The sequence below is a fragment of the Hemitrygon akajei genome, chromosome 17 (assembly GCF_048418815.1).
Source record: "Hemitrygon akajei chromosome 17, sHemAka1.3, whole genome shotgun sequence".
In the NCBI taxonomy this organism is placed as follows: domain Eukaryota; kingdom Metazoa; phylum Chordata; class Chondrichthyes; order Myliobatiformes; family Dasyatidae; genus Hemitrygon; species Hemitrygon akajei.
The window spans coordinates 23,141,713-23,155,814 of NC_133140.1; the positions used below are offsets into that span (position 1 = coordinate 23,141,713).

A 14,102-nucleotide genomic window follows, 5' to 3' on the forward strand; every position below is an offset into this window, starting at 1 on the left:
ATTGCCTATTATATTGTTTTCAAGGAATACAAGTAATGAAAATAGTGTATACAAGAAATTCTGCAGATGCTGGAAATCCAAAGCAACGCACACAAAATGCTGTAGGAATTCAGCAGATCAAGCAGCATCTACAGAAATGAACAAACAGTTGATATTTCGAGCCGAGGCCCTTCTTCAGGACTAGAAAGGAAGCGGGAAGATGCCAGAATGAAAAAGTAGGGAAGGAAAAGGGAAAAGGTCAAGCCAGGTGGAATTCGAGGTCCTGGGTTCGTTGGAACTGGAGTTGGCAGTGGAGTTTGAGGTTTGGTACTGCCTGGGTTCGTTGGAACTGGAGTTGGCAGGGAGTCTGAGGTCCAGTGCTGCTCAGGGTCATGGAGCTGGAGTTGGCAGTGGTAGACTCCGAGGTCCAGTGCTGCCTAGGTTTGTTGGAACCTGAGTTGGGAGTGGTGGAGTCTGAGATCTGGTGCCACCTGGGTTCGTTAGAACTGGAGTTGGTGGTGGAGTCTGAGGTCTGGTGCTGCCCAGGTTCATTGGAGCTGGAGTTGGCGAGGATTGTATCCCCAGAATAGAGGTGTCCAGGGCTGTCAGAACTGGAGTCTGAGTCGGCGGGATCTGCGGTCTGGAGTACAGAGATCTGATCCTTCCTGGAAGTGAGGAAGGCAAAGAACTGGCAGTTGAAGGCATGGATATGGTGGAGGATGAAATGTTGGACAGGTCCATGGTAGGTGAAGGAGAAAGAGGCCTGCAGCTTTGGCAGACACTGAGACAGGACCTGCAGGTACCTCTGCAGAGTGGAGAGGGTTTATGTGACAAATAGACCTGTTTCAGAATTTATCTTTTTGTACAATCACCTTTAAATATGTTTGCCAATCTCATCCCCTTAAAACTGTATCATTTAGGACATACTCTAATATCTTTTCGTAACATGGTCCTTATATGGCCATTAACAAACATATCATCTTCACTTGCACCAATGCTCATATTAAAAAAAGTCTTGGCATTGATACTGTGGGTCACTAATACACATACTAAGCAAATCTAAAAAGCAACAAATTTACCCGGCTATTTTCCCAAAATCAACTACTACTACTACGTCAACTCAGGCCTGGGGGGGCAGCGTCGGGCAAAATCAACACTCATCTCTTACACAGCAACTTATCAACACCCTTTGAAACCTGATAGAGATACCCTGAAGTAAAAGAGAATTACTCTAATGGTTCCTCAGTCAACATCACTTAAATTTAATATTCAACCACAATCTCAGTGCTGATCTCACCATTGTACAAGAAACTTGCCATGTAAACTCTTTTGAACTCTCCTCCCCCCACCCCCACCTTAAAGCTATCCCCCTTAGCATTTAACATTTCCACTCTGAAACAAAGACTGTTGAAGGGTCTTGGCCTGAAATGTTGACTGTTTAATCCCTTCTATAGCTGCCACCTGACCTGAGTTCCTCCAGAAATTTGAATGTTGTTCAGGATTTCCAGCAACTGTAGACCTCCCTTATGCTTCTGACTATCTCAATTATCTATGCTTCACAAATTTACATTGGAAATTTGGTTTATTATTGCCCCATGTACTGAGATACAATGCAACACTTTTGCTTCAGTGCCATACCAACACGTCATTCCATTCTGACCGCATACTTCAGTCAGGTCTTCCCTTCAGCCTCTGACAGTACAAAAAAAACCAGTTCAAGCTTGTTCATCCTCTCCTTATAGCTGATCTCTTAAATCTAGACAACATCCTGGTGAACTCTTCTGTACCCTGTTCAAAGCCTCTACATCTTTCTTGAAATGAGGCAAGCACAACTGCACACAAATCTCCAAATTGTAGCATACCAGCTGCAAAATGACTTCACCACTTTTGCACTGCACACCTCTACTGACGAAGGCAAATATGTTGTGCCTGCGTTATCACCTTCTTACAATAGGTGCCACTTTCAGGGAGCTATGAACATACTCCAAAATGTCTCTGTATATCAATGCTGTTAAGGATCCTCCTAAAAACTCTATACCTTCATCTTACGTGCAAACTCCCAAAGTGTAGCACCTCACATAGGTCCAGATGAAGGTCCACCCACCATTTCTCTGACAATATTCCTGACTGGTTAAGATCCTGCTGAATCATTTGTCAAACTTCCTCATTGTCCAATACTGGAGCACAGATGTACTCTACATGTTTTCATGTTTCTTAGCATGATGCCTCAATGTTTAGTGGACCTCCATGTTACCACTTTTTACTTTTACTCAAATCTTCCTAGACTATTAATATCCTAAATTCCAGCCCGTCATTTTATTAGTTAGAATCTATTAACTTCTATTAATTTCGCTACATACAAAATACTTCCTGTTTCTGCCACTCTCACAAGATTCACAATCCACTGTCAATATCTTAATCAGCTTAATCCGAGAACATAAAGCAAAGTTTTCTGAACAGGCGCAGGACAGTATCAGAAGTTATAAAATGCACATATCACATATAGAAAACTGACACCTTGCTACCTGATTAGATTTCATTCGTAAAGCTTCTATGTCATGATCATTTTGTGGTGAGACTTTTGACACTCGCTGTTCACGGCGGAAAAGTATATATTCATAAGTGCTTATTTGTTTCCACACTGTCAGAAAAATAACATATCCAAGTTATGTACCACCTGCAAATTCTACACTGAATCTCTAACAACATCTTGCAAAATGAGTAATAATATTATATTCATTTTGCATGTTAGTTGTGGGCTTTGCACATAAATGAGAATCAAATTTAGAAGTAAAATTTATTAAGATAACAAATTGAAAAATATATGTAAAATGTTTTAAGAGCTTTTGAGACTTTAGAAAATCAAAATATATTTTTTAATGCTGAACACCATTAGAACCGACTTTTATCAAGAAAACATTGAGAAGTTTATCTGATAAATGCTAAAACGTTCATTTTTGCTACTATGCAATATATCAGTGGTTTTGGATGCATGTACTGTTTCTGCAATTAGGTGGAACATTAGCAAGATATTTTCCAGTTATATGCTTATGGATGGAGAATTGGCACACATGCATGTGGTGTATCTTGATAAACAAAAAGGCAACTCTGGCCATAATTTAATGGACAGAAGAAACACAGGCAAAACATGTGAGCCATCAGTAAAACAGAAACCCAGAAGAGATTGTGCAGGTGCTGAAAATCTAGAACAATGCAGAGAAATGCTGGAGGAAGTCAGCAGGCCAGGCAGCATCTTGGAGTGGTATAGACAGTTGATGTTTCAGGCTGAGACCCTTCATCAGGATTAGATGTGGGGGGGTGGGAAGAAGCCAGAATAAGGTGGTGGGAGATGATAGGTGAAACAAGGGGAGGGAGAGAGTAAATGGGTTGGGGAAGGGTAATGATAGACGAAGATATCAGAGGTGACAGATGGAAGAGCTAAAGGCAAACAGACTCTGATCGGAGAGGGCAGTGGACTATAGGAGAAAGGACACCAGAGGGAGGTAATGGGCAGGTGAGGAGAAAAGAAGGGGCAACGGGGAGCCAGATTGGGGAATGGAAGAGGGATAGGAGAGCAGGAGAAATTTCCATAGGTTAGAGACATTAATGCCCATGTCATCAGGTTGGATCCAACAACCTTTCTGAAATAAAACTTCTATTTCTATAATTACCACAGCTAGTGCATTCTAGAATTATTCAATTGTCTTCAAGTTATAATCCAAGGCTGTAAAAGATGGTACAAAAAATATATCCTTTTCCATATCCATCACATCATTCTGCCTAACTTCTGCCCTCTTCAACATGATCCGAGCACTAGACACATCTTTACCTCTCCCAACTCTCCATTTTCTACAGGGATCTCTCTCTACATGATTCCCTGGGGCACTTACTACTCCCCACTCATCTTCTTCCTGGCACTTATGCCTGCAAGTGTGACCAGTTCTACACTTGCCCCTACCTCCTTCTTCACCTCCATTTAGAGTCCCAAACATTCCTTCCAAGTGAGGCGACGTTTCACCTGCAAATCTGTCAGGGTCATCTACTGTATCTGGTGCTCCTGGTGACGCCTCCTCTACATTGGTGAGAGTCAATGTAGACTGAGTGGCCACTCCATGAGCACTTTTGCTCCATCTGCCGCAAAAAGATGGGATTTCTCGTGGGCACACATTTCAATTTGACTTCCCATTCCCATTCCGACATGTCAGACCATGACCTCACATACTGTCAGGAGGCCACTCTCAGACTGGAGAAGCAACAACTCATATTCCTTCTGGGTAGCCTCTCCAGATGGCTACAGAGGCCAAGTCGATGGACAATTTAAAGTGTAGTTTGATGGTTCTCGATTAGTCGGGGCATCAAAGGTTATGGGGAGAAAGCAGGAAAATTGGGTTGAGATGGAAAATAAATCAGTGACAATACAAAGGCAAGCAGACTCATTAGCTGAATGGCCTAATTCTGCTTCTCTGTCTTATTGTCTTCAATTACTATATTTTGATTTCTATAATACATCAATTTCTTTATTTGAAAAAAATTCAATCTCAGAATGTCCACTTTGCTAATAATGAACTGGCTTTGCAATCTGAATACAACCAAGAGCTACAGAACTATGAAACATAAATGATCTGATGGTCAATTGAATGTGTATGAGAAGAGCAAAGGCCATTTCTATTTACCTTCATTTCTACATTCTTTGAATCTGTTCCAAAATTTGAACCTGTCCTTTCAGAATCAGGAATTATTAACTGTCTTTGGTCAGGCATCAAACTTCAAGATTAGTTTTGTTTGTTCATTCACTTATTCTGTGCTGTGTCATGTGACCTGTGGCATCATAATCTTTCTATGACCACAATTGTCCTTGGTAGATTTTTCTACAGACATGCTTTGCCATTGCACCCTTCTGGCCAGTTTCTTTATAAGACAGATGACCCCAACCATTATCAATATTCTTCAGAGGTTGCCTGGTGTCAGTGGTCACATAACCAGGACTTATAATATGCACCAGCTGCTCATATGATCTTCTATCAGCTGCTCCCATGGCTTCATGTCACCCTGATCTTGGAGTGGGGGGTGGGGGGGGGGGGGGTGGCGCTCTAAGCAGGTACTACACCTTGCCCAAGGCTGACCTGTAGACTAGCAGAGACAAGGAGTGCATTACACCTTCTTTGGTAGAGACAATTCTCCACCCTGCCCTTCATCTAGATTAGTAATCCAGTTAAATATTACATTTATGCTGCCCTCTGGGTGAGATTAACAAAGTACCCATCTTCCTTTCAATTAATTCATGAAAAGAAATGCAAGGTTTGAGGTCTGCACCCTTGAAGCAGAACAGAAGTGGCAAAACTAAAACTATGGAACAGGACCCTGCTGCTGATAATTACAAGGAACAGTCCAGGAAAACCAACTATTTAAAAAATGGAGTTCTCTATTGGGAAAGTAGGATTAGTCTGCTCGACTGTGGTTAAAACCAGATGTGAAGCCTATTTTATCGTCAGTCATATTTTCTATGATCTGTCAAAGTAGATACCTTCCATCGTACAGAACAGATCAAGTTCAACTTTTAAACAATCATTTGCTTGTAACACAATCTTTAAGACATAATTTAAAGAGGTCTGAATTTCTTTTTTAAAAAAACAGTATACTAGCGGTGAATCTTACTGACATTAAAACGGGAGCAGACATTCTGTACATTACTTACTGATGTAGAAGTGGAAGAACAGAAGTTCGCACAAAACTATCAGTGCAGTCACACTTAGTCCAATAGTCACCACAGCGAGAACAAGAATAGTAGTTGCATTTGTATGAATGGAAAAATATGGCAGAAATACAAGCCAGGTATTTGTATCATTTACAACTGTTGAAATAAAGAGTACAAGTTTAAACTTGATTTAAGTTCCACCAGTTCTTTCCCAGTCTACCATTTTTTTTAAAAAAAGGCTTAAGGTATAATTCTGAAGATTTAGAGCAGCAGAACCTCTATTGATAATCAGACTGCCTGATTCCATAAAACGACTTAAACTGGATAAAAGCCCTTATTGTTTCTTTTGTGAACTGCGCTTGGTGTATAAAATTATCAAACTTAATCTACAATGCATGTCTTTTTATCCACACTTCTACAAACTTAACTAAAGATTTCAAGCTTTTTGAAAGATAAATGACTTTCCAATTTTTATAAAGTACATAAGGTGATAAAACAATTCCATCAGAGCATTAAAATCAGTGGTACTTAAAAACGTTCAAAGAAAGTAAATACACTAACATGATATAAGCTTTTTAGTCACTATGGGGGGTGTACACTGTATACACCAAAACACAATAATATTTCTGTCACTGTGGGGAGGGTAGACTGTATACACTAATATGAAATAATATTTCAATTTTCTGTTTAGAGTCAAGGAATTATTAACTATGAGAAATAACTGAGTATAAAAATACTAAAGAATTAATAATGTAGTGTTCTTGCACATAATTGCATGAAAGCCAGAAACTCCTATTGCCTTAGATAATATGGATCTTCAAGACACACTTAAATCAAGATCCAAGTGTATTGATTACCATTAATATTTCAAAACACATTTACACAAAATATTAACATAATTAAGAATTTCAATTCAGGATTTTAAATATTTCTTTACAGTAATTATTCAACTTATCAAGTCATTTGAACTAAGTGTTTAAAAAACCTTGAACTGATACTGATTTTTGAATGTTTAATCCTATGGCAAAGTAGAACTGTTGCATCTAGCAAATACAAGCAAATTGGAGTTAATCAAGAGAGCCTGTTCAAAACCACATTTATTGTGGGAAAAAGTTGGAAAATTTGTTGATTCTAAATATGCATTAGAATCAACAATCAAACTGTTTTTTCCCAAATCTGTAGCTGGTGAATACAGGCAAACCTATGTTATTTGGTTGGGACGTGGTGGAGATAGGGTTCTGCTCCTAGAAAACAATCCTTATGTCTATGCTACATAATACAAAGCCACATTATAACCATATAACCATTACAACACGGAATCAGGCCATCTTGGACCTTCTAGTCCGTGCCGACGCTTACTCTCACCTAGTCCCACTGACCCGCACTCAGTCCATAACCCTCCATTCCTTTCCTGTCCATATACCTACCCAATTTTACTTTAAATGACAATACCGAACCTGCCTCTACCACTTCTACTGGAAGCTCATTCCACACAGCTACCACTCTCTGAGTAAAGAAATTCCCCCTCGTCTTACCCTTAAACTTTTGCCCCCTAACTCTCAAATCATGTCCTCTTCTTTGAATCTCCCCTACTCTCAATGGAAAAAGCCTATCCATGTCAACTCTATCTATTCCCCTCATTATTTTAAATACCTCTATCACGTCCCCCCTCAACCTTCTACGCTCCAAAGAATAAAGACTTAACTTGTTCAACCTTTCTCTGTAACTTAGGTGCTGAAACCCAGGTAACATTCCAGTAAATCTTCTCTGTACTCCCTCTATTTTGTTGATATCTTTCCTATAATTTGGTGACCAGAACTGTACACAATACTCCAAATTCGGTCTCGCCAATGCCTTGTACAATTTTAACATTACATCCCAACTCCTATACTCAATGCTCTGATTTATAAAGGCCAGCATACCAAAAGATTTCTTCACCACCCTATCCACATGAGATTCCACCTTCAGGGAACTATGCACCATTATTCCTAGATCACTCTGTTCTACTGCATTCTTCTATGCCCTACCATTTACCATGTATGTCCTATTTGGATTATTCCTACCAAAATGTAGCACCTCACACTTAGCATTAAACTCAATCTGCCATCGTTCAGCCCACTCTTCTAACTGGCCTAAATCTCTCTGCAAGCTTTGAAAACCTACTTCATTATCCACAACGCCACCCACCTTAGTATCATCTGCGCATACTTATTAATCCAATTTACCACCCCATCATCCTGATCATTAATGTATATGACAAAAACATTGGACCCAATACAGATCCCTGAGGCACAGCACTAGTCACCAGCCTCCAACCTGACAAATAGTTATCAACCACTACTCTCTGGCATCTCCCATCTAGCCACTGTTGAATCCATTTTACTACTTCAATATTAATACCTAACGATTGAACCTTCCTAACTAACCTTCCGTGTGGAACCTTGTCAAAGGCCTAACTGAAGTCCATATAGACAACATCCACTGCTTTATCCTCGTCAACTTTCCTTGTAGCCTTTTCAAAAAATTCAATAAGATTTGTCAAACATGACCTTCCACACACAAATCCATGTTGACTATTCCTAATCAGACCCTGTCTATCCAGATAATTATATATACCATCTCTAAGAATACTTTTCATTAATTACCCACCACTGACGTCAAACTGACAGGCCTATTATCTATGCATAAAGGACTGAGAGATGAATATAATTGCTTATATGTTTCCCATCCCCACCATACATGAATTTCTTAACAGCAAGTTCTTAGTCCGCATCGGATTTCAGGGTCACGCTTATGAATTCTGCAAGGGAGAGTTTCCATTACCCAAACCGAACTAACAAGTGGTGCTTATATGGGGCTGGAATATACTCATTCCCTTTGTATACATAATGGTCTGAATTTAAAGTGACCAACCACAGAACTCACTGCTCCTCTCCAAGAAATATTTCCATAAGAATCAGAATCAGGTTTAATATCACTGGAGTACATTGCAATACATCATTATACAATTATAATTGACATGAGGTATATATACAGTACTGCGCAAAAGGCTTTGTATTTAGAACTATGTAAATAGGGTGCCTAACACTGTTGAACAGGGCTGTACTTGTCAACGTGGAGTGCTGAGCAAACTTGTAAATCCACAGGAGCAAAGGATGCTGGAAATGATGAGGGGGGAGCACTGCAGGCGGGGTGTGGTACAGGTGGCAGTGCAGGAGTGCTGGGGCAGGGGTGACATGGCTGCAGACATACCCAGTCCTGAGACACCAGGCAAGGTCATTTGATCCCAAACAATTGGTTTTTGATCATTACAGAACATCTCCCTCATGCTTCCTGCTCTCTCCTCTCTCCCGACCCCTTTTCCTAAACATGATACCCCTCTTCCTGTCCCCTTCCCACTCTCAGTCCACAGTAGGGACTCACTTCAGAATCAGGTTGATCATCACTTACATATGTCATGAAATTTGTTATTTTTGGGGCAGCAGTACAGTGCAATATATAAGCTTACTACAGTACAGACACCCCAGCTATACATATGTGCCTAAGACTTTTGCACTGTACTGTAGTAAGTATATCTCTCTGTCTCGCTACCTATATAATTAAATTAGGTAAGTAGTGTAAAAAGTGAGGGAGGGTTCTTGGATTCATTGTTCATTCAGAAATATTATAACAAAGGGAAAAATTCTGAAACATTGAGTATGTATCTTCAGTGTCCTGTACCTCCTTCTTGATGGTAAAAATGAGAAGAGGGCATGTCTTGGGTGATGGCACAACTTATGATGGATGCTGCCATCTTGAGGAATTTATAAAGATCCCACAGCATGAACCTCTTTTTGTTTGACATGTACAGGTGACCTTGCATTTGGGTTACAAGCCACTTAGGTTACAAAAATTCACTTACAGATTTCACAAATCAGTATCCAAAAATTGAGAATAAGTTTTGCTCATACAGAAGTTATGTCAGGAAAAAAATAAATGTTTAAAAGAAACAAAAGAATATTGTCAATTTTTATTCACACAAAAGGGTGAGGGAATAAGAGTTCGTATAATGTCAATTGCATTTAAAATTATTGCCGGGTTCCTCCAGTCAGCCTTTACTGCACTTCCACTAAGTCACAATGTTTGAACCCATTATCCCTCCCCCCAAACTGCTTCTATTTCTTCCATGATCCCCAATCCTTGAAGTTCATCCATTTCCCTGATAGCCCCATTTGCTGAACCCTTTCCTAATCCCTCAGCCTTACGCGCCAGGGAAAATGTGCCTCACAGAAGAACACAGCACCATGAAACACCTCTTGTCATCTTCGCATCCTTGGATTGGAGAGAGTGTGGCAAAGGAGAGACTGGCCTGTGGCTGTTAACCCACTCAAAGCAGTGACTCGTGTCCAAATCTTATGGATCGACAGTACAGTGACCAGAAGTGAAACCTGACAATGTGGTGTTTCTTCCGTAGTAGTCTTGTCCAACCCCGGACTCTAATGTTAGCCTCAACTAATAAACAATGGCAGTGTGTTACTTTGTCCTCACTGATAAAATGGCTCAATGCAAGAGAAAGTATTTTGTAAGTATACATCCCCACTTGTAACATGCGATTCAGAGAAACTACAGCACAGTAAAGGCTCTTCAGAGCCAACTATTTAACCACAAACTAACCCTTCCCTCCTTCAATCATCCATGTGCCTTTCTAAATGTTGTTCAAATGCCCGTATTGTACCTGCATCTACCACTACCCCTTGATAGGGAAACTGAAATCATCTCTGGAAAATTAGCTAAAATAAGCCAATGGAACTGCAGAGTCTTTATACATGGTCTTGGGCTCCTCCCAAAAGGAGGCAAAAAACATCAGACATCTCTATTCATAAACATAATTGTGTGAGCACACAAAAAAAATTCAAAATAGAAGCGACTCCTGAAAGAATTCTCACTTCATTCAAACACAGTCAATTAAAACAGGTAGCAAAATAACTTGCGTTGTACAAAGCATCCGAGACATAACATCACTGAAATTAAAATTTAGCAAATAAACTTACATCCAAATTTTAAGTTGCTTCGAAGCAGTTTTGGATTTAAAAAGTATCCAACAAAGACAAAGCCTGAAATGGTGATAATTATCAGACAACCAAGGACAGCAGAGATAACACAGCTCAGGAAGTACCTACATGAGAAAGCAAATTAAAAACATCAAGTTAATGAATAATAAAGCATGTGTACTGTAAAGACTTCAGTGACCTCAGCTGTTACAATTCTGATTTTCTGCCGTCAAAGCCTATTGAAAAGATGTGGTGCAGAAGGGATGGCTGAGCAATTTTAGCAAAGATTAAAAAACAACTTTTTCTTCAACACTTATGAATAAACAGTCAACCGAGTCCTGATGAAGGGTCTCAGCCTAAAACGTTTACTGTTTATTTTTCACCATGATGCTGTCTGACCTGATAAGTTTCTCCAACATTTTGCGTGTGTTACACCTTGATGCAACAAATGTTACACCAGCTCTCCATTTACACCAGTTCTGCAGTACTCTCACTTTTTATTCTCCTCATATTCTCACCAACTCCCTGGATTACTTCTCTTACCTGCACATTAGGGGCAATTTACAACAGCTCATTAACCCACCTTTGGGATTTGGGAGGAAGAGGGATCACCCTCCTTTGCTTTTGGTCATTGGCAAGAATCTACAGTGGTGAGGTCCACCTGACACAAACAGCATGGCAGCCAATCTGATAACCTTCCAGTAGCTGGTTATTGCCTGTGAATATTCTTCTGAACCCTCTGTCACTGTACAGGAGAGCCACCAGATCATCTGAATGCATCACGGCTTGGCTTTGATTGCAGAAACTGCAGAGAGTTGTGCCCACAGGTCAGCACCTCACGGGAATCGGCCTCATCTCTATGAACTCTGTCTATACTTCTTGCTGCCTCTGTAAAGCAGCCAGCATAACCAAAAGCCCCACCCACTCCAGGCATTTTTTCTTCTCCCCTCTCCCACAGAGCAGAAGATGCACAGGTCTGAAAATAACTACAACAGGCTCAACGTGGCTTCTATCCTGCTGTTATAAGACTGCTCCTTCGTAAAATAAAATCAACTCTTGGCTTTGCAATCTTCATTATAATGCTGCACTATACAGCTTATCAGCACTGCACTTTCTCTGTAACTTTTTATTCTTTATTTTCCCTCTCTTTTTCAATTTTTTTATTAATATCAACATGATAAGATTAGTACATAAATAATGGGATTACAAACTTACAAAATTAAAATGAACATAAAAGGATACATAAGCAATAAATACAATATAGTTAAGTCTTCCCAAATCATGAATGATACAGATGTCATATAAACGAAACAAAAAAAAATAGGTAAATCATGTTGAAAAAAACAGAAAAGAGAAAAATAAATAAATAAATAAAATTAATGCCCTATGAAAAACTAAACTAATAAACTAACCACTAACTATTAAAGAAAAAACAAGAAAGAAAGAAGAAAAAAAGGCCTGTTTATAGTATCTATAAAAAAAATTACAAAATCATCAGTGTCCCCAACTCCGATCCTCTCAACACATATAGGATTGGAAGAGGGTCAAATTACATCGTGAAAATAATGAATAAATAGCCTCCAAATCTTTTCAAATTTAATAGAAGGGTCATATATGACACTTCTAATTTTCTCCAAATTTAGACATAACGTAGTTTGAGAAAACCAATGAAATATGATAGGGGGATTAATTTCTTTCCAATTCAACAAAATAGATCTTCTAGCCATTAATGTAAGAAATGCAATCATCCGACAAGCAGAAGAAGATAAATGGATTGACTCCATCATTGGTAAACCAAAGATTGCAGTAATAGGATGAGGTTGTAAATCAATGTTCAATACCATGGAAATAATATCAAAAATGTCTTTCCAATATTTTTTCAAAAGCGGACATGACCAAAACATATGAGTTAAAGAAGCTATCTCAGAATGACATCTGTCACATATAGGATTTATATGGGAATAAAAACGAGCCAATTTATCCTTGGACATATGAGCCCTGTGCACAACTTTAAACTGTATCAATGAATGTTTAGCACATATAGAGGATAAATTAACAAATTGAAGAATTTTATCCCAATTCTCAATAGGGATAGTAAAGTTAAGTTTTCTTTCCCGATCATTTTTAATCTTATAAAAGGCCTCTGAATGTATTTTCATAATTATATTGTAAACATTTGATATTACACCTTTCTGAAAAGGATATAGTTCTAACAATTTCTCCAAAATACCCGAAGAAACAAGATTTGGAAAGGTAGGAAGTACAGTGTTTAAGAAATTCCTAATCTGTAAATATCTAAAAAAATGAGATCTGGGCAAATTATATTTATTAGATAATTGTTCAAAAGACATAAAACAATTATCCAAAAATAAATCAGAAAATCGTAGTCTTCCTTTAGTCTTCCAAGCTGAATAAGCTTGGTCCATAATAGAAGGGTGAAAAAAGAAATTGGATACAATAGGAATAGTTAAAACAAATTGATTCAACCCAAAAAATTTCCAAAATTGAAACCATATACGTAAAGTTTGTTTGACTATAGGATTGTCAATTCATTTATGCAATTCAGAAAGAGCAAAGGGAAGAGAAGTCCCTAAAATAGAACCCAATGAAAATCCTTGTACAGATTTAGTTTCCAGATTTACCCAATGAGGGCTAGGAGATAAATCCCAATCCCTTAACCAACATTTCAAATATCGAATATTAATTGTCCAATAATAAAATCTAAAATTGGGCAATGCCAATCCACCTTCCTTCCTTGCCTTCTGTAAATATCTTTTACCTAATCTAGGATTTTTGTTCTGCCACGTTTATGAGGAAATTTTTGAATCAACATTGTCAAAAAAGGATTTTGGAATAAAAATTGGTACCACTTGAAATATATATAAGAACTTGGGTAAAATAATCATCTTAATAGCATTAATCCGACCTATCAGAGATAAAGACAATGGTGACCATTTAGTGAACAAACATTTAATCTGATCAATTAAGGGTAAAAAATTAACCTTGAATAACTCCTTATGATTTTTTGTAATTTTAATCCCTAATTATATTAAAAAGTCATTAACTAATTTAAAAAATAAATTTCCATAAATTGGAACCTGTCTATTTAAGGGGAACAATTCACTCTTATTAAGATTCAATTTATACCCGGAAAAATTACTAAACTGAGCCAACAATGATATAACTGCAGGAATGGATTTCTCAGGATCAGAAATATATAATAACAAGTCACCTGCGTATAATGATAACTTATGTATATCCATCCCGCGAGTAATGCCAAAAATGTTAGGTGATTCTCTAATAGCAATTGCCAAAGGTTCTAAAGCAATATCAAATAATAATGGACTAAGAGGACAGCCGTGCCTGGTACCCCGAAATAAACGAGAAAAGGGAGATCT

At 38.4% G+C, this 14,102-nt stretch overlaps 1 protein-coding gene across 1 annotated transcript in view; it reads right to left on the minus strand.

The window, feature by feature from the left end:
* Positions 1–238: 238 nt before the first annotated feature.
* Positions 239–14,102, minus strand: part of LOC140740995 (palmitoyltransferase ZDHHC11-like) — a 32,197-nt gene continuing 18,333 nt past the window's right edge. Inside the window, exons 5-8 of the mRNA XM_073070632.1 lie at positions 10,705–10,829; positions 5,675–5,830; positions 2,505–2,620; positions 239–784 (exon numbers count right to left, since the gene is read on the minus strand). Of these exons, the coding sequence (XP_072926733.1) occupies positions 239–784; positions 2,505–2,620; positions 5,675–5,830; positions 10,705–10,829 (943 nt within the window). The remainder of the gene's footprint in view (positions 785–2,504; positions 2,621–5,674; positions 5,831–10,704; positions 10,830–14,102) is intronic.